This window comes from Cyprinus carpio, chromosome B10 (genome assembly GCF_018340385.1).
Source record: "Cyprinus carpio isolate SPL01 chromosome B10, ASM1834038v1, whole genome shotgun sequence".
In the NCBI taxonomy this organism is placed as follows: Eukaryota; Metazoa; Chordata; class Actinopteri; order Cypriniformes; family Cyprinidae; genus Cyprinus; species Cyprinus carpio.
In genome coordinates, this window is record NC_056606.1 from 13,005,400 (window position 1) to 13,026,625 (window position 21,226).

At 36.5% G+C, this 21,226-nt stretch overlaps 4 protein-coding genes across 4 annotated transcripts; all 4 read left to right on the plus strand.

The window, feature by feature from the left end:
- The first annotated feature begins 945 nt into the window (after positions 1-945).
- LOC109052315 (arrestin-C-like) lies at positions 946-5,996 on the plus strand. The gene is made up of 16 exons (XM_042732601.1): positions 946-1,057; positions 1,828-1,853; positions 2,810-2,840; positions 2,956-3,016; positions 3,105-3,149; positions 3,329-3,522; positions 3,687-3,746; positions 3,822-3,898; positions 4,000-4,135; positions 4,219-4,303; positions 4,520-4,592; positions 4,713-4,850; positions 4,936-5,019; positions 5,139-5,162; positions 5,248-5,297; positions 5,433-5,996. The coding sequence occupies exons 2-16, from the start codon at positions 1,843-1,845 to the stop codon at positions 5,435-5,437; spliced, it is 1,074 nt and encodes a 357-aa protein (XP_042588535.1). The 5' UTR covers positions 946-1,057; positions 1,828-1,842; the 3' UTR covers positions 5,438-5,996.
- Positions 5,997-7,843: 1,847 nt separating this feature from the next.
- Positions 7,844-10,946, plus strand: LOC109052314 (solute carrier family 35 member F4-like). Its single transcript, XM_042732017.1, has 4 exons — positions 7,844-7,921; positions 9,618-9,808; positions 9,935-10,026; positions 10,648-10,946. Exons 1-4 carry the CDS (start codon positions 7,844-7,846, stop codon positions 10,890-10,892), a joined length of 606 nt encoding a protein of 201 aa, XP_042587951.1. The 3' UTR covers positions 10,893-10,946.
- Positions 10,947-13,165: 2,219 nt separating this feature from the next.
- On the plus strand, positions 13,166-15,598 carry znrd2 (zinc ribbon domain containing 2). The gene is made up of 4 exons (XM_019069742.2): positions 13,166-13,309; positions 13,675-13,826; positions 14,489-14,573; positions 14,656-15,598. Exons 1-4 carry the CDS (start codon positions 13,294-13,296, stop codon positions 15,105-15,107), a joined length of 705 nt encoding a protein of 234 aa, XP_018925287.1. The 5' UTR covers positions 13,166-13,293; the 3' UTR covers positions 15,108-15,598.
- A 2,400-nt stretch (positions 15,599-17,998) lies between these two features.
- Positions 17,999-20,135, plus strand: fam89b (family with sequence similarity 89 member B). Its single transcript, XM_019069750.2, has 3 exons — positions 17,999-18,133; positions 18,554-18,828; positions 19,385-20,135. The coding sequence occupies exons 2-3, from the start codon at positions 18,574-18,576 to the stop codon at positions 19,652-19,654; spliced, it is 525 nt and encodes a 174-aa protein (XP_018925295.1). The 5' UTR covers positions 17,999-18,133; positions 18,554-18,573; the 3' UTR covers positions 19,655-20,135.
- The last annotated feature ends 1,091 nt before the right edge of the window (positions 20,136-21,226 follow it).

The window sequence follows — 21,226 nt, forward strand, 5'->3', positions numbered from 1 at the left end:
CAGTGAGGCTCCTGCTTTATCCCTACATTATCTTTCTTTTTGGGTTTCCTTAATTAAGTGTACTTAATTGTAAGTCACAATCTTGTTTGTGAGAAAAAGGACAGATAAATGATAAATAATGGAAAAAGTTTTATAACTAAAATTGAGTACAAACAATATGTACAGTGCTATATTAAGGTACTGTAAAAGGTGAATGGTCTATGTTTAGGCATGACATCACTCACGGTTGTTTTGAAGTTGAAGTGTCCTGCTCACGTTCCAACTGCAGACCAGTCATTTCAATTTGAGTAGGGATATTTTATTTATATTTATTTACTTATTTTAATGTTAAATAAAAAGATTTGCATTTTGAGGGCTCAGTTAGGTATTTACAGAATACAAGATCTATTTTAATAGGATCAAATTTGAGTTTCTCACCTCATTTACTACAGTTTTTTTTTACTGATTAACACAGACACATGAATTTAGCTGACATAATGCTTTTATTATTCTGATGTTTATTCCACACAAAATACCACATCTTTAGACTATGAAGACCATTAAAGGAACTAATAAACAAATGCCTTTTTCGAAGAAAACGTCAATGTATCACACTGTAGCTTCTTTAAACTCTGGAATAAGCTAATGTTACTAAACTACTGTAACAAGCAGTATGACAAATGATTTACATATTTGTAAAGTAAAAAAAAAAACAGATTTATTGGCTTAATACAAATCAATTTGTATCCTAAGACATTACTCTGTCATACTTCTTTTTCATTTCCAAGGATAGAAATGTCATGCATTTCATACTAAACCATTTCCCTGTAGTTCTTTGGTTTAATTCCCTATTTTTATTTATAAGCATGTTGTAGCCCTAAATAGCAGGTTAAGTGTTTAATTGGATTGACAGAAAGACAGCAGCTTCTACAACAGAGCAGCACCAGCCAGCAGAGCAAAGGTCTGAGTATAAAACCCTGCACCTCTGACCGTCATCTGCACTCTCTGACTTCAACAGACAGGCTGCGGATTACCAGAGAGAGGGAGCAGATCACTCTATCGTCCTACCAGTGAAAAGGTAAGAACTCAGTGACTTTACATTATAGGACAGCATTGGTTCAATTGGTTTTTGAGAAACAAAACAAATTAGGAGGTAAAACATGGTTCTCTCCCTTTTTAATGCATTTAAAGGCCAGTTTTTAAGATGCACAGAGTAATTTTATTTTGATCAGTTCTTTTTGAAATGTAAATTGTGCAAACAACCTGAATATATATTATATCCATGTGATTTGCATGCAAAAATAACCTCAAAGCCTAGTTAAGGTTGCATATTTAGAGAGGTTTACAGCAAAGCACCTGAGTTCACTAGATGAGCAATGCCGTACAGGCTTATCTTAAATTTGGTTGAGAAATAAAAATGGGGCTGTAATCTCATTGGATGAGATTATCTCTACATTCACACATACACAAACACACATCACGGCTCTGTATACACACATAGTGATGCAGAGGCAATAAAGAGTAGGGATAGATGCACATAATGTCATTTTAGTATCAATGAGGTGCTATTAAAGATTTGATTTATATTTATTAATATTTTCTGTTTTCTTTTTAATTTTAGTTTTTTTTTCTACAAATATGTCTATGTAGTTTTTTTTTATTCTAGTTTTAGTTCAAAATTGTCATATGTTTATCTTCAGTTAAATTTATCTTAATATCAAATAACAGAATTTTTTTATGCTTCCAGTTTACTATAACAACACTGACACACACTCACATTCGTATCACCTTGAAAACAGGCCTGTTTTTTATCACTGTTCATAATATTATCCTTTTCATTTATTTCAGGAAAATCCTTCTACGATGGTAGACAAGTAAGTTTTATTTCCTTTTAGCGCAAACCTTTGAAAATTTATGCTGTTCTCATACAGAAAGCCTCTAATTTACCATTTTATTAAGCATTTCACTTATAGAACTTTTCAATCACCAAAATAATTTATTAAACATTTATAGAAAGTAATTTAGGTAGTAGCGACCCTCTGATGAACTCCAATATTGTTCTCAGTTCTTCTAAAAAAATTTTAGGTTTTAAAATTATATTTTTATTTTGTATTCCATGCTTTTTTTGTCACTTACTCAATCTGTGTGTTTTAAAAATATTCACGTTACAGTAGGTTATATCCAAGCAATGAGCAACGATTCTGCAAACTGTAAACATTGTTAATGTTTTGAATAATTTGAGAGATCAGATATTAATAAACCACTTAATATAGCATATCTAAGTAGGATAGGATATGATAGGATAGAATATGATATCTGGTACATTTATTAATCCTCTGAGGGAAATTCAACAGTAGAAGCAGCACATATTACATGTGTCAGTGAGGACGTTCTTGTAAGTTTAGAATAGATCTTATCAGGTGGGAACATTCACTGGAGTCCAGCATGAACGTGTCCTAAGCTGGCAGTCACAATCAATTACCAGGCATCCCCTTTGGAGTAAACACAAGCTGCCTCCATTCATGGAGCCTGGATTAGCACAGGTTAGTCCAGGACTTGGCTTTGAAGTGTCTTAAAATACTAAGCTTTAACAGCTTGATAAATGCTCATGAAGAGAAGGTCAAACCTGCAAACACAAACACAGTGCTGAGGTAGAGGTGGCTGAAGAAGTTAATAACTGAGGTATAGGCCTAACATCTCACTCCTCTTTGCATCCCACCCTTTTACTTACTAAACCCTCTTTCTTGTTTATCAGTGTTTACTACACCAAATACCATATTTCTTACTGTTTCTTTTCCCCATTTTCCTTTTTTTTTGTATGTTCAAAAAGAGTTTTCAAAAAGACCAGTGGAAATGGCCAGGTATGACTGAACTCAGCTGATGACTTGCTGTTTTGTCAATTCCTCAATATATTATATATTCATATTACATTTTGACAATACATGTATTGTATGTAATACACCGTTTGTGTTTCAGCTCACTCTCTACTTGGGAAAGAGAGACTATGTTGACCACGTTGACTCAGTTGACCCTGTTGGTGAGAAACTGTCTGCATTTATTATTGAAACACAGAAAACAGGTAATATCCAACAACTAAATTTGAAGTGTTTCTTATTATTAAACAGAGGGTGTACTGAAAATCGATCCTGCAGACCTTGGAGACAGAAAAGGTACTGTCAGTATCAATGTGCCTCGATAAAACAGAACAATATTTAATAGTAAATAATAGTTTGTTTGTTTATTCATTTATTTATTTGAAAGAGAAGTCAAAATTACTTTAGGATAATAGAAGAAAAATCAATGGATTCATGTAAAGACCAATGTTTGACCAGTTTGTTGCTTCATGCAGTTTGGATTCAGCTGGCCTGCGCTTTCCGCTATGGTCGTGAAGACCTGGACGTGATTGGGCTTTCCTTTAGAAAAGACATCTGGATCCAGCACATACAGCTATATCCTGATGCAGGCCACAAACCCACTCTGACAGAGATGCATGACACTCTCCTGAAGAAAGCTGGAGAGCAGGGTCATCCCTTCACTTTTAATGTAAGGCATCTGCCAGATATTTTAATCTATATTTTTTCTTTTGTTCTTTTGACACTTTTTTATTATTTGTTACTTTTTATTATACCATTTATTTATTTACTATTTATCACAAAATAATCTGCATAGCCATGAAAGGACTTAAATTGAAATGATCTTTCTTTCAGATTCCTACCAACCTTCCCTGCTCTGTTACACTTCAGCCTGGCCCAGATGACAAAGGAAAGGTGAGATGAATGATATATATTATCTTCAAATAGAAAATGTGCTGAATGGACTTGCTCACGGCTCTGTGCTTGCAGGCTTGTGGTGTTGATTTTGAGGTCAAGGCCTACTTGGCCCAGTCAGCTGATGACCCCGATGAGAAGATCGACAAGAAGTAAGTGTGTTATTAGTTATTTTGTGCATTCAATTCATGTTAAAACACTGATAATTCGCTGAATTTTACTAATAATTTTTTTCTGTCCTCTCCCTCCACAGGGACACCTGCCGTCTTGTCATTCGCAAAATCCAGTTTGCTCCTGATAACACAGGATCTGGACAAAAAGCTGAGCTCTGCAAGAGCTTTATGATGTCTGATAAGCCTGTTTTTCTGGAAGCCTCTCTGGACAAGGAAGTATGTAACCTCTGATGCACTGCAGGCTTTGATATTTACCAAATCAAGAAAAAACTCATTTGTCTTTTTTGTCTTGATAACAGATCTACTACCACGGCGATCCCATCCCAGTCACTGTTAAGATCAAGAATGAGACCACCAAAGTTGTGAAAAAAATCAAGGTTACAGGTGAGATTGATTAAAAGAAATTTCAAATTATTCATAAGTTGTATATATAACAAATAATGTTAACTGCTTGACTGTTTATTTTCAAACTAATTGCATGATTACTTCCAAACAAGTCAATAAATGGACATGAAATGTTGATCATTGACCAATCAGAATCGAGTATTACACTAGGTGGTATTATAAATATAACTGATGTTGCATTCATTATTCTCATAGTTGACCAAACCACAGACGTCGTTCTCTATTCAGCCGACAAATACACCAAGAGTGTGCTGTGTGAAGAGTTTGGGTGAGTCTTATTTTCTTCGACAGGGGCTTATTTTCTTGTATGCCGGCTATACTGAAGATCTCTTCGCTGATCAGTCTTAAGTTCTCTAAATCGTCTACATGATTCAAATGCTCTCTGCAGGGAAACTGTAGAAGGAAATGCAACTTTTGAAAAAACCCTCCCAATCACTCCTCTGCTGGCAAACAACAAGGAGAAACGTGGCCTGTCGCTGGACGGCAGGCTTAAAGATGAAGACACCAATTTGGCCTCAACCACTATGTGAGTGTCTGTGCTTTGAAGTAAACATGCTCATAACCAAATTTTTACAATACATTCACTTTGTTGTTTTTCCTATATTCTTCAGAATAAGGGGAGGTATGGATAAGGAGATGCTGGGAATCCTGGTGTCCTACAAGATCAAGGTTAACCTCATGGTATCAGGAGGAGGGTAAGGAATTCTTTCTTTGACAAATGTGTCCAGTTTGTGCTGTTTATCAATAAACGACAATCATACACTTATTATTATTACTGTTTTTATTTATTTATCTATTTCTCTATTTTTTTCAGTCTGCTGGGAGGCTTGACAGCAAGGTAAATTAAAAATGAAATGCAGCTGAAATGCATTATGAGAAATCAGAAACGCTCCTTTATCTAACCTTTTGTTTTTTCCATACAGTGATGTCACAGTAGAGCTGCCTCTGACCCTGATGCACCCTAAACCCAAAGGTATACCAGCTTTTTAATCAATATAGCCATTGCCCATGGCAAGTTTTAAATGATGTCCAAACATTGTTCGCCAGTGTTTGGCACCATAAATAATCTCACTCTCTTTCTTTGTGTTTCTTTGTCTGATTATAATAGATTGAATGCCCATATCAGATTCCACAGGACAGATGTTATCCTTGAGTACATTCCCTCAGCACTTTCACAGCAAGACAGAAGAAGGAAAGTCGCACGGTTCCCCATTAAACAAAGAAGGCATTTCAGACAATGCCAGGAGTAACTCACAACACAGAAAACACATTAGTATCACTTAGCAAACTCGCTAGGTCATACTGATGGTGATAAATTAAATAAATCCGACTTGAAGACGTAAGTGTGGGGTGAATGGTTGCCTTGAGGTTCTCAGTCCAGGAATAACATACCTCTTCTTTGTGAAAGTGCTCCCTAATGGTCGTCATCTTACCTATAAATAAACCCATAGGATACAAAGTGTGTCTGAGCAATGCATTTCAATGTATGGCGTTTGATCACCTCATTATGTATGCTTGTGTTAACTTGTCTTGCGTAGAGTCTAGAGCCATTTAAACCAGCAACATTTAAATCACAGCAACTCATGTGATTTTGTGTCTTGTTTGTTTTGTCATGTGTGGAATTTTTGACTCTTGAGTCATTAAACCAAATAAAATACCTATAAAACCTTCACTGACATTGATTAAATTATAAAACATGAATAATTTAAATGTTAGAGAATTGATCAAATGACAGCTGACTAAAGCAATTTAAACAAATTGCTGTTGTTCAAAGATTTTCAGACACTTTTAGACATTTGTTGGTCAGAACCCAGCTACTGTGGCATGTTGTCACAAAACGTCTATGTATTTCTGGGAAATAATAGTGCCCAAATTCTATACAGTGACAGAAAATCTTGATTATTAACTAGCTCATATGTCAATGTAAAGTTAATTACAGGTAGAGATATTCATTTTATCATATTTACACTCTGTAAAAAGTGCAATTGCCACCTTATTGGCCTATTAATGCCTGATTAACCCTTTGTAACCCTAAATATTATTATGATTTGCAAAAAAGTTAATTTAGACCTTTAAGAGTTCAGTATCAGTAAATGTATTATTATTATTATGCTAAACTATCAATGCAAAACATCAGCACTAAATGCGATTTAACATCATTTAGCAAGTGAGACTGTAAGCTGATAAACCTGAGATTTCTAATCACAGGTGGATCTGTAGTAATCTGCACTTAACGTGTGTTTACTTAAAGCATATTACTGGTATTAGAGTCTGAGCTCATACAGAGACTCAAAACCCTGACCCAAGGGTTAGGTTTTTTTTTAAAGAGAGCACAACGAGCAATGAACAAACTCTCAGCCAAGATATCTCCTTCCTCCGGACCCCAAACTGTCACACTTCACCTGCCCATACCAGGTAATGTTTTTCAGCTTTGTCATATAGTCTGTTGGTGATTTCTTTTGGGTCTGGAAATCTGTTATTGTAGAAGTAGGAAGGAAAGGCATTTGTAATTCTTTAAATGTCTTGTGTTTGTTCTTCTTAGCAAGTGAGAAGTATCCTCAGGAGCAGACTTTAGTTCAGGATTAATCTGATGCAGAAAGACCGTCTAAACACTGTTGCACTCGATGTCCATTCCAAGCCGTATGGAGGGTGACATGTGGACTCATTTTAGGGGCTTGTGTAGCTGTTTCCTGGGCCTGGGGTACTAATAGTGCTAAAGAGTAAGTCGCTTTGGATAAAAGCGTCTGCTAAATGATTAAATGTAAATGTAAATGTAAATGTAAGAGACTCTGATAAGACATCCCGCCCCGTTCTTCGTTTGGTTTTGTAGCATCTGGAACATTCTCTTTTTTCCACTCTACGATCTATGTCATCTTCTCATGGAGAAACAGAGGCAGTTGCCAACCACTGAGTTCAGGTTAGAAGAAAACATTTTTAAATGAATGTTGTTTTATATACACCCATTAAAATAAAGGTTCTTTATTGGATGGTTCCATGAAGAATCTTTACAAGGAAACTATCCACTGGGCATTGCATTGCATCCATTGCATATTAAAAATTGCTGTTAAAATGCCATTTTGTAACTGTTATTTTTAAGCATGCATATCTTTATGTTTTGCAGTCCAAACCCCCAGATGTATGTCTTTCGTGCAATATAAATTTTTCAACATGATCATCATACAAGCCACATTTTTATCTTTGAAAGTGAAGTGACATACAGCCAAGTATGGTGATCCATACTCAGAATTCATGCTCTGCATTTAACCCATCCAAAGGGCACAGACACAGCAGTGAACCCACAACATTAGGGTTAGGAGTCAAACTTTCTAACCATAAGGCCACGACTTCCCTACAACTTTTTCTAGAGTGCAGAAGCAATTAAAGCAAGTTAAATCTAAATAATCATTATTGTATATAAATCTTATTTTTTATTTAAGCTGTTTAGTGCAAGCTGCTTTCAGTCTCTAATCCTCTCAGTTTCTACAGCTAAACAAATGACAAGTTTTCATTAATGAATCAATGCCTGGCCAGCAGCCCATTATCAGTGCAAAGTCATCACTGACACTGGCTGCAAAACCTTCAGCAATATCAGCTGAGGTAGGCTGCAGCTTTATTATAAATTGTAGTGAGCAAGCACAGAGTCCTGACTAAGCTGTATTTTTTCACATGGGGTTTAGAGTTTTCTATTTATAAAGTAGCCAACTAAAACTGCATGCATTCATCTTTACCAGTTAAAGATCCGTAGATTTCAGATTATGTTGCAGAATGTTCACATGCAACAAAATAATTTCTTAAAGGGGTCATCAGATGCTACATGCACTTTTACGAGTTGTTTGAACTGAAATGTGTGTTGGCAGTGTGTGTACTCAACCACCCATAATGATAAAAATCCACCCAGTGTATTTTTTTTTTTTTATCTACTAAAATCTTTACCCCTTTCTCAGATCCGATCCCCCTCCCACAATAGTTTGATTGACAGCTCAGACTGGACTGGTGTCTTACCTTAGACCTGCCCTGAGTAAGCTGTCATCAGTCTCCTAAGCGATTGAGGTGTTTTGTTGTTAGATGTAATAATGAACACAGCAGTCGTCATTTACTCCTGACATCTGAGCCGCTGAAGACACAGTGGATTACATTTGTTTCTGAAGGGAATGTGCCCTGATCTACCTAATGCGTCTATCTTTGCGCAAATCATTCATGGTCCAGCTTCACCCACAGAAAAATTGGAATAAGGTTTTTAATGAATCTTTGCAAATCACCTTTCCTAATAATGTGCTAACTAGCAAGTTTCATGATGAATGCGACTGAAGTAAACAGTCTCTCTGAGAGCGGCTCGGAAGAGAGGGGCGGAGTCAGCAGAGATCATTAACATTTAAAGGAAAATGCTACAAAACGGCTTGCTCTGAAAAGAACTGTTTTTGACAGCGTAAAAAACAAATTTACCATTGAGAAATTTTAACCAAACTATGTGACAGACTTTTCATTTAGAGCCTAAAGAATCATATCAACTTGTGGAAAATGGGCATCCGATGACCCCTTTAAAATTATCTCATTAAAATGGACAGGGGCAAGTTGCCACAACCTTATGTGTATACATATATGTTGTCACAAAAGTTTAATGTGTCAGAATTTTTTTTTTCATTAATCTGTTTCTGATAGAGAAATATATGCTAATTTCACATCAATAATGCAAATAATAAAAACAGATAAGTATGTATGCGTATATAACATTGACTTCACATATTTTAGATTCATGTATACATAAAGTTTATTTAAGATACATTTACTCTTTTGTAACAACATGCCACAATAGAGAGACATTATTCTGACAAATAAATATTAAGTAATACATTTTAAAACATATTTAACAACTTGCCTCTGGTTTAAGGTTTTTGAATTAGGTTTTACAAACCCTATGATAGAGAAAAGACATGTTTGTGTCTTTTTACTCAAAAACAACTTACTAAGATAAAGCTTATGTGACAACTTGCCCCAGCCCAGTCTACCCTATTTCCTTACTTAAAGATCATGTGATAAAAATATGTTGTGTGTCAGCATTGTTTAAACTTTAATGCCATTTGGATGTTTCACGCTGTATATATTTTACTATCAGCATTTAACTGATTTGTTATCAATTGTTGGTGTCTACTAATGTAAGTGTGTCCACTACAAACCTCTAGAAAGAGTGTATAAGGTTTAGGGATTCCTTTAAACTTGTATGTGTGTGTAAACAACTGATACAAATATCATTTTCTGCAGTTTTATGGTAATAGTTGATGTTTGCTTGTCTCAGGTGCTTTTCAGAAAGTGTGCAGGAAATGTCCAGCCAGGTGCTGCCAGTGTGTTGCTGTCTTGTGTGGGTCTGTGTAGTTTTGTCCTCCACTCCTGGGTTTGTGTATTGCTTTATTTCACACATGTGGAATACTGGCCTCCCTCTCAGTACATCCTCTGGGATAAACTCTGTGTCATGGCTTCTCTACTGCTTGGTAATTTATGCTTTTGTTTTCTACTACACATTATGTAATAATGCTTGTACAATGTTAAAAATTACTTATGCCTTATATAAAAAATATAGGTCATTTCATTTAATTTTCCTGACCTGTTTTCTCCTGTTTTCAATTTGCTGGTAAATCTGGGAGAAATATTCACATACTCCAGTTTAATTTCACTGGGAATTCTCTTGACCATCCCAGCGAGTGCAGGTATGTATTTGATTATAAATAAGCAATCAAATAAACCTGAAGCTTCACAGACATATGCATTAAAGCGCTGCAGTGATTATGTATTTTTTGTAGGACAAAAACCCAATAGGATTTTTACTTTTGGATTATTGCAGAAAAGCTCTGTGACCAAAAATGTTTATGATTCTTAGAAGTTTAATTCATCATGATAAACTTTCTGAAAAGCACCTGAGACAAGCAAACATCAACTATTACCATAAAACTGCAGAAAATGACATTTGTATCAGTTGTTTACACACATACAAGTTTAAAGGAATCCCTAAACCTTATACACTCTTTCTGGAGGTTTGTAGTGGTCACACTTACATTAGTAGACACCAACAATTGATAACAAATCAGTTAAATGCTGATAGTAAAATATATACAGCATGAAACATCCAAATGGCATTAAAGTTTAAGCAATGCTGACACACACTTGCATTTAAAGAGACATTGCATTTATTTCCAGGTTTGGCCTGCAAAAATATGTCATCCCTGCAGCACTCTGTAGGCCTGGATGTGATTAAGCATCAGATGTGTAGTATTTAATTTTTGCACCTTGAGAATTGTCAAGTCTATCGCTCTCTTTTTGTCACTCATAAGTTGTAGATGCATTTGTGACTGAAACTCTGCAAATGAGCCATGAGCGAGCGGCTGCAGCCGGAATCATCTCAGCAGGGTATCTCATGCTGCAGCTTCCAGAAAACTGGGACGACAGCACTTTGCACTGGCTCAGCACACTGTGGCATGGAAACTGGCGAGAGGACAATATAGCTGAGGAGACTGTAATGGACACTGCTAGGATTACAAGAGCAAAACCCAAACCAGCTGTAATGACACTCAACTGAGCAGACTAGATTTTGATTTAAGTGTTGGTGTGATAACATCATAAAATCTTTTGTGTGTCTGTGTAATTGTAAGTACATTGTAGTTCAGTTTTCATGTTGTTTGAAATGTAAAACATCTTTATTACTGAACCATCAGATTTGATGATGATGATAAGATAATAATAAAATGAATGGCAAACAATGTTACATTTTTAACAAAAATAAAAATAAATCCATTTAATGTATATGTAACAGAAACATATGTTTTAATTTGTAAAAATTCTACACTTTTTTTTTTTTAGTAAAAACAAAAAATGTCACATTTTTTTTAATATGGTCATATTAGTATTATTTTAGTATCATAATTTAAATTAGTTTTTATTTTCATATGTTCCATTGTCATTTTAAATTTAGTTTTAATTTTAATTTGTTGTTTAATTTTGTTGTGATTTTTACATTTATATTAGTTTTTTGTTTTTTAAAATATATCATCATATGTAATTATATTTTCAGTCATTTTTATTTTAGTTTTAGTTTAAATATAGTTATTTTAGTACATCAAGTTAAACTAAATGAAAATGTTGTATAAATATAATGTAAGTAAATTATAATAAATTATAATAAAACTTTTTATTGGATTCCATGGTTTTCTTTATCAGGGCATAATAAAAAATCATCTGGTTTTTGGCAGGTCTTAAAATCTGGAAAATAAATCTTCAGATGAACAATATCACATGACATATTGCACCATGTCATTATTTATTTAATAAAAATAAAGCCGAGATGGAAAAGCAATGTGTGACAAACTTAGGACACCCTATGGTTCAATTGCCTGTAGATCCACTTTTAGCAGCAATGCTTTGAAGTAATCATTTTCTGTATGACTTTATCAGTCTCTCACATCATTCTGCAGGAATTTTGACCCACTCTTCTTTACAACGTTTTTCCAGTTTATTGATGTTTGTGGTCATTTGTTTATGCACAGCTCTCGCCACAGCATTTCAGGTGAGCTCTGGACTTTGACTTGGCTATTGCAACCCCTTGATTCTTTTCTTTTCAGCCCTTCTGATGTAGATTTGCTGGTGTGCTTAGGTTCATTGTCCTGTGGCATGACCCAGTTTTGGACAAGCTTTAGCTGTCAGATCGGATGGCATCACATTTGACTCTAGAATACTTTGGTATACAGAGTAGTTCATAGTCGAATTAATGACTATGAGGTGCCTGTGGCTACAGAACAAGCCCAAAATCATCAGCCCTCCTCCAACATGCTTGACTTTTGGTATGAGGTTTTTGTGCTGATACTCTTTAGTATTTCACCAAACGTGGCGCTGTGCATTATGGCCAGACATCTCCACTTTGGTCTCATCTGTTTAAAAGACATTGTTCTAGAGGTCCTATGGTTTGTGTGTGTGTGTGTGTGTGTGTGTGTGTGTGTGTATGTGTGTGTGTATATATATTTGTGTGTGTGTGTGTGTGTGTGTGTGTGTGTGTGTGTGTGTGTGTATATATGCACTATATATATATATATATAGACTGCCGGTCAAAATTTGGGATCAGTAAGACTGTATTTATGTCATCAAAAATACAGGAAAAATGTAATATTGTGAGATATTGTTTCATTGGTTTTCTGATTTAGTATACTTTAAAATATAATTGATTTCTGTGATCAAAGTTGAATTTTCAGCATCATTACTCCAGTCTTCAGTGTCACATGATCCTTCAGAAATCATTCTAATATAATGATTTATTATCAGTGCTAGAAACAGTTTCTTTTCTTTTCTTGTTTTTTTTTTTTTTTTTTTTTTTTTTTTTTTGTTGTTTGATTTTTTTTTCTGGATTATTTTATAAATAAAAAGTTAAAAAGAACAGCATTTATTTAAAATTAACATCTTTTCTAACAATGCAAGTCTTTACTGTCGCTTTTTTTTATCCATTTAACACATCCTTGCTGAATAAAGTATTCATTACTTTTTTAAAAAAGAAAGAAGAAAAATTACTGTCTCCAACTGAACTTTTGAACTGTATATATTGTAACACAAAATTTCCATTTTGAATAAATGCAGTTTTTATTATTGTTATTTTATATTTATAAAAGAATCCTGAAAAAGTATCACAGGTTCCAAAAAACATGAAGCAGCACAACGGTTTCCAACATTGATAATAAATCAGCATATTAGATGATTAAAGGATCATGTGACACTGAAGACTAGAGTAATGATGCTGAAAATTCAGCTTTGCAACACATGAATAAATTATATTTTAAAGTATCTTAAAATAGAAACCCCAATTTACAAAGCTGCACGCAGGTCCTACATTCAGTTCGCTAGATGGCGCCAGTCCGTTTTCACAGCACTGAGTACATTTCATCGCTGAAGTTTCGAGCAGGAAACGTTATCTGTGTTGTGAGGCGGCTGAGGAAAGCATGGCCCTAAACGCAGGTAAGAAGTGAATAAAATACTTATTCTGCTCCTGAGTTCCCTATTTTTATCTTTCGTTAATCTTACTTTACTTCATTTACTTCCGTCGTGCTAAAGTAGTGCACTTGCAGCCGCGCTAAAATAATCTCTTCAGGCTAGCAGCTTAGCGCGTCAGTGTCTGTCTATCTGAATGGCTGTGTGGCTTTATTTCATTCAATACTATCTAACTCTTCGCAATCTCTTTAGCATAACTGACTATTAGTGACAGCCTAAAGTCGTGTAACTGTCTGAAAGCTCCATATACACAGATGCTAGCTGGTTGTTTCTGATCTGTGTACGTCAGTGAGCCAGACACGTGATGGATCTGTGTGCTCTGATGAATCTAGATAATGAGGACTTTGAGTGGGAGCCTCCCTCCGAGGCGGAGATGAAGGTGATTCAGGCTCGCCGGGAGCGGCAGGACAAGATCAGCAAGCTGATGGGAAACTATCTGCTGAAGGGCTACAAGATGCTGGGGGACTGCTGTGAGCTGTGTGGGGTGAGAGAGAAACACGTGCTACATTCATTCATCTGTGACTTCATAATATGACTGTTTTATTAGTCAGAGTACCTGCAAGAGCCTTTCAGTAAATTTTGAAATGACTAAATGTACAGTAAGGCATCTGTAGATTGTAAATTATGGCCAATAATGATAGATAGATAGATAGATTATTGCATGGCCTTTCAAAGGAGAGTCAGTAAGATTTAATTTATTCATTTTTTAAAGAAATTGTTTTATTTTGAAGGATGCATTAAACTGAGACATATAGTGTATTTATATAAATGCTGGTCTTTGAACTTTCTATTTATCAAAAAATCCTGAAAAGGTCACAGTTTCCACAAAAATGTTAAGTAGCACAAGTGTTTTCAATACTGATGGGTTTAACATCAGTTAAATCCCCAATTCTGGGATTTAAACCTGGATTTTTTTTTTCACATATATAAATAATTATTATTATTATTTTTCAAATAATTAGAAAATGACAGGTCATATTTTTAATAAAAGTATGCAGATATTGTAATTTCTAATGGAAAAAAAAGCAACAAAAAAAAGGATTTTCAGTTTATGGACCCCACTGGAATTATAACAACTAGTATTTAATTAATATTTCTTATTGATTGAAGCGTGTATGAGGTGAGGAATGTCCTATCTATTTGCAGACAATTTTGCTGCAAGATAAGCAGAAGAAAAATTACTGTGTTGCTTGTCAAGAGCTGGACTCCGATATTGACAAGGACAACCCAGGTAGGTTTAAATGCAGCCTTTGAATTATTTATGAATGTATAGTCTTGTGCATCTCTGCTGACTTGTTCCATTTCTCTTTCAGCTTTAAATGCCCAGGCAGCTTTGTCACAGGTACGAGAGCGTCAGCTTGCGACTCAGCCTCTCCCTGAATCTAACGGAGCCTCATCCAGTGAACCCCCTCTCTCCATCACGGGTCAGCCCCGGCCGGAGCACTGCGAGGGGGCAGCGTCTGGACTGAGAGGTCCCCCTCCCACCATACAGCCCACCCCTCTTTCTGTCCCCACCACCAGCTCCAACTTCCTGCCACCAGCCACCCCTGCTCCCCAGACTGCACCTCCTTTAGGGTCCGTGGGCAACACCCTCCACCACCACCCAGCCTTGTCAAGTGCAGAGGAGGCAGTGCTACATAAACTCAGATGGGCCACACAGGAGCTCCAGCACTCGGGGTCAGTGGAGGCCAGCATCCAGCTCTGCAGTCTGATCCGAGGCTGTGCCGAATCCCTGCGCAGCTTGAAAGAACTGCAGCTCTCATAAGACTGAAGCACTGACGGAGTTGTAACAGCGCACACACACATAAGGAAATGCAAACAGCACTAATACATATATATAGTAACATACTCAACAGAGTGTTTCGGTTGTGTTTGTTCTAAAGCAGCTGAGTATGTGATTGTGTCATGTGTTGAAATATATTGCTTGAGCTGCAAAGGCTGGTTTCTTTTTCCTTGATTTGTTTGTGTTCGAGTTGCAAGTTTTAACTTTTTCTGTTGCTTTATGAACTCATGAATGGTTGAAAATCCAAATTTTATGAAAGCACTGACTTAAAGGGATACTTCACCCAAAAATGAAAATTATGTCATTAATGACTCACCCTCATGTCGTTCCAAACCCGTGAGACCTCCGTTCATCTTCGGAACACAGTATAAGATATTTTAGATTTAGTCCGAGAGCTTTCTGTTCCTCCATTGAGAATGTATGTACGGTATACTGTCCACGTCCAGAAAGGTAATAAAAACATCTTCAAAGTAGTCCATGTGACATCAGAGGGTCCGTTAGAATTTTTTGAAGCATCGAAAATACATTTTGGTCCAAAAATATCAAAAACTACGACTTTATTCAGCATTGACTTCTCTCCCGGGTCTGTTGTGAGCGCGTTCACAGCACTGCAGTTTAGTGATATCCAGTTCGCGAACGAATCACTCGATGTAACCGGATCTTCTTGAACCAGTTCACCAAATCGAACTGAATCGTTTGAAACGGTCCGCGTCAACAATAAGCATTAATCCACAAATGACTTAAGCTGTTAACTTTTTTAACATGGCTGACACTCCCTCTGAGTTCAAATAAACCAATATCCCGGAGTTACTCAAACAGTACACTGACTGAACTGCTGACCGAGCCAGATAACGAACAAAACATTGACTCGTTCTCGAGTCAAGAACCGGTTGCATCGGTTTTCGGATCACCGGTAGTGATGGGAAGTTCTGTTCTTTTCCGCGAACCGGTTCTTTTGGACAGTTTGATTCAATAAACCGGTTGCCGAAAACGGTTCACCAGTTCTTTTGCGCTCGACGTAATGACTTCATTGGCGATGATTGCCCTTGATTCAAGCCTTCGGTTTACCCGCGCTCATAACATTAGCACAGAATCAGTTCAGAATCAATCACCAAAAGAACCAGTTCAGTTCAGACGCGCTGTGTGTCAGTCTGCTTCACGCTGAATCACGCATGCGCAGTATCATCAGCTCCTCGGTTCTCGAACCGGACGCGTCCGACAGAAACGGTTCTTGACTCGAGAACGAGTCAATGTTTTGTTCGTTATCTGGCTCGGCTCAGTGTTCATCTTCAGTTCTCTCTTCACAGCAGTTCAGTCAGTGTACTGTTTGAGTAAATGAATTACTCCGGGATATTGGTTTATTTGAACTCAGAGGGAGTGTCAGCCATGTTAAAAAAGTTAACAGCTTAAGTCATTTGTGGATTAATTGTTGACGCGAACCGTTTCAAACCATTCAGTTCGATTTGGTGAACTGGTTCAAGAAAATCCGGTTACATCGAGTGATTCGTTCGCGAACCAGATATCACTAAACTGCAGTGTTGTGAACGCGCTCACAACAGACCCGGGAGAGAAGTCAATGCTGAATAAATTCGTAGTTTTTGATATTTTTGGACCAAAATGTATTTTCGATGCTTCAAAAAATTCTAACGGACCCCCTTATGTCACATGGACTACTTTGAAGATGTTTTTATTACCTTTCTGGACGTGGACAGTATACCGTACATACATTCTCAATGGAGGGACAGAAAGCTCTCGGACTAAATCTAAAATATCTTATACTGTGTTCCGAAGATGAACGGAGGTCTCACGGGTTTGGAACGACATGAGGGTGAGTCATTAATGACATAATTTTCATTTTTGGGTGAACTATCCCTTTAAGTGTTGTGACAATGTTAGATCAATTACAGTGGCAGAGTGAAGTGTTTCAAAGCTGCAACAGATCCATTTTGGTGCTATTAGTGTTGTGTTGGTAACAAATAACAGCATTGTAAGTCTGGTACTGTTAGGGGCCGTTCACAGAATGCATTTTGCATTTCACTGCACTGCTTTCCTATTGCTTTTCCAGTGAACATTGCATATGTGCCTTTTTCTGCATCTCACACAAGATGCTAAATAAGTTAAAAAGTTCAACTTGAAAGTTTTTCTAGACCTTGCTTTTTTTTTATTACACTGCCTGACATGTAGGATTTTTGGATTCCATTTCACTGTTTTCCGTTGTTTTTCCATGTTTTTGCAGTGTGATGCTTTTCTCCCACATTCCAATTCCCATACGTCACATTTTTTAAATGCACAAATGTGTTCTATCACAGAGAACATTTTTTGCATTGAAAAACGGCAGTGCATTTCGTGGCATGTTTCCTTTACAGGGGAAAAAAGATAATTGTGAGTTGATGTCTTACAATTCAGTCTTTTTTCTCTAAATTCTTAGTTTACGGCTTGTAATTTAGACTTTTTAACTCAATTTTTCAGTTTGCCTCTAGCAATTCTTTTTTGTTTTCTGCCACAGAATGAAAAAAAAATGTGAATTACTACTTTTTATCTCACAATTCGGACTTTTTCCTTTTTTAGTTCAGGTTGATCTCTCACAGTTCTGACTTTTCTTCTCAGAATTGAGTATTTATATATAAAAAAGTGGTGTTTTAGTGTCTTTAGACCTCGCATTGTTCCACTCCTTTATACTTTCATCTTTAAATGCAATAACTCATTCCGTGACCCCTAAGATTATACATTTTTTCTCCCAAAGCAAAGTTGAGGCTCAGATGAAGCAACTGAAAAGTCCTTGAGACTCAAAAAACTACATAAAAAGAAAGCAACAAGACGATGAGCTTGATCAGTTTATGCTGCTGTACATGAGACACAGCGCCTCGCTGTGGCAGAAACACTGCTCTGGGTCTCTGGGCGGAGAGATGCAGTGGGCGAGGTTTAGCTGTACAAGACAAAAGAAGACGTTAAACGAAAACAAAGCGGGGCTCCTTGATCTCCTGTCCAGTTTTTGCTTGTATCTAAGGGTAGGAATTTGTTTTTATTTGCAGAATTAGATTTATGCGCTGCTTTACTACGAAATGCAAATAAGAAAGAGCGTAAAATTAAGTAACGTTACCTCCTGAAAGAACAGAGATTGTCAAAGAGTTTATTAGAGCGAAATTATTTTGTTACCTTGTAAACGTGCTACTAGTTACAGTCAGTGTAAACTAGTAGTTAACTTGTATATGAAGGATCGCGCATAGAATATCTCTTCCGGAAATTAGTTTTTGGACGTGACGGTTGCAGTTTAAGGTCATTCGTGCGCGCTCACCTTTCGTACCATTTTTTTTTAAAAGAAACTGTATTTCATCTTAGTTGGATATTTTTCATGGTGGTAAAAATAAATGAACAAAATAACAACACCGTGCATAGAAAATATTAAAACCAGGTTTTAATTTTAAAAGCGAAAACAGTGGAATCGGAAATGAACGGGTTTCAGTCCAGTCCAGCGGATTGTCCGGCTGGAAGCGTCTGTTCTATTGAAGGCTTGCCTCCGTTACCTAAAGGACTGAGCGGTATCCTGAACTCGAGCGGAGGATCCTGGAGGGACATTGAGAAGGTCTACAGCAAGAGGACGCGCATCCAGGCGGACATCAGCAAGTCCAGAGTGAGCGGCTGTCTTGGCCGCAGTAAACCAGCGAGTCTTGACGCAGCGCTGGCCGTGCTGCGCAAAGAGATGGTGAGTCCGAGACCACGCCTGACTCACATCTTCGCTCAGTTTGGGCAAAATGGCCAACTATTTATGGATCAATGACAAATACATGTCAGAAATGATAAAAAAGTACATTTAAAATATCTGCCAAGGTATGCTTTGTATTTGCATAAATATTTGAAAAACATTTTTTAATGTATCCTAAATATTCTTTATGAATACTAAGTTTTTAGAGTCACTCCTTTTGACCTAAAACATGAAAACATAATGACTTTAACAGTTACACCATAGACATTTAAAATAACTTAAACATTAAAACCAGACATTAAAAACATGCAAAATTATATTTTGTGTGAAAGCATTTCTGTACTGACATTTTAACTGCATTTTGAATACTTTAATAAATTAATTAAAACAATTTGATTGTTTTCACTGTTTCATTGCCAGTTTTATTAAAAAAAATAAAATAAAATAAAACATTCAGTGAATTTTTTTTCCCCCAATATACATTTTTGTATTTTAATGGTGATCATTAAATTATATAACTGAAATCCAGCACAGCTCATGTTCTTGTCTTTGGCAGGTTGGACTTCGACAGTTAGACATGTCGCTGCTGTGCCAGTTGTGGTCTCTATATGAGTCCATACAGGAGTACAAAGGAGCTTTCCAGGACATCTCTTCTTCCCTGTGCGAGAGCTCCTTCAACACCGAAAATGGTTATTCTGAAGATGAAGAGGAGGAAGAGGAAGATGAACATGAAAGAGAGAGTGGGGAGACGCTGTTGTCCCTTCCTCAGCCCACTCAGAACTCCCGAGACCAGTGGATCAAAGACTCCTTCCACATCCCCATTTAACTGAAGCATGTGCTCTCTCAGCTACAGTATGGATCTCAGTATGGATTCTGTAAGCATCAAAATGAAACAAGGCCTTTATTTTTGTAGTATACTATTACAATGGTTATTGTAAGTTTGTTTCAAAGGAACTATGAAAAACTGACTTTTCACTGCCTGTGAAGTCATAAAGACCGGATGAGGATTGACAGGAAGAGGATGTTGTAGCCAGAAACAGTGTGGTCAAGTATGTTTTTCTACGTATGGTAAAGGGTGTACACATAAAAAAAAAAACATGCCTTACATACTATTCTCTTTTGTGGTCACAGTTTTATTATATTATGTAGATTCATCAGATATACAGTATTATCACTAATCACTATTTTCTCGATCACTTTGCGATACTGTTTATTTTATTATACAATATTGTTTTTTCCACCTCTGTCTTTCATTAAACACAATGCAGAATGTGCTTTTCTGTACAAAATAAATAAAACAATTAAAATTTTGCTGTCTCAAAATAAGTGCTCAAGATGTTCAAAACAGCTGTCCAGTGCAGATATGATCAAATCAGCCATTAGGTGGCACTCATTTCCTTTCTAAACTTTCTAAACGGATGTTGTTTTGAATCATGATGCCTGGAGTATTGGAGTAAACATAATAACTGTTCGGGAAACATCTGCGCTCTTCATCATCTTGATACCACTTAGCGTGAAAGAAGATTGCTAGATTCTTTTCCTTTAATGTTTATCTTTGAGTCATACCAGATACATGCCATCTGATTAAAACAATTATTCTAAATTTGAATGTTTGGACTGAGGCTTGTTCAAATCTTTCTGAACTACTCTCTTATTACTCTGTACGTACAAACAAATGGCTCTAGCTATCTTGTGCTTATTAGGTAATACTGCTAGCTTATTTTGCATTAGGGAGAGGGGGGAGGAGCGATCTCAGACACAGGCCAGGCATTACTAAAAACTCTTCCCACCAATACTATAATTACAGCTACAGTGACTGCATGGCCTGTCATTACACTCTGCTTTAGGTTTTATGAAGTTTATATACAAGTCTAGAGCAATTAATATAAAGCAACATACTATAGCAATTTAAAGTTTAGTTTAATTCTATTTAATATACTTTTTACTAAATTTTCTGCTAGCTGGTATTTGCGTGCCTGAAATTATTTTATCAAGTCTGTATGTATGTATATATAAGTTTACTAATTGTGTAACTCAGTGGAATATACTGTACCATAACCTTGGTTGAAACTCTGACTTTGGTTATTGAAGTTGAGTAGGTGGATGAACCACAATGTCTAAACTCTGCCATTCGGGGAGGTCAGGATCTCCATGCTCACTGCAGCTGCTGTCAGAGTGTGTCCTCCAAAGAAAAGCAGATGGTTATTAAATGTTTCCGTCTGGTGCTCTTGACTTAATAGTCTTCTGTTTGAGTCTTTGCAGGTAGACACAGGAAACAAAGCTCTGGGCAGCACTGAGCATTTGTCATTATGCCACAAGCACCACTCATGTGTCAAAACCTTGCTCTTGACTCATTGAAACACTCCCGCTGTACTTTGCACATTGCATACTGTTTCTT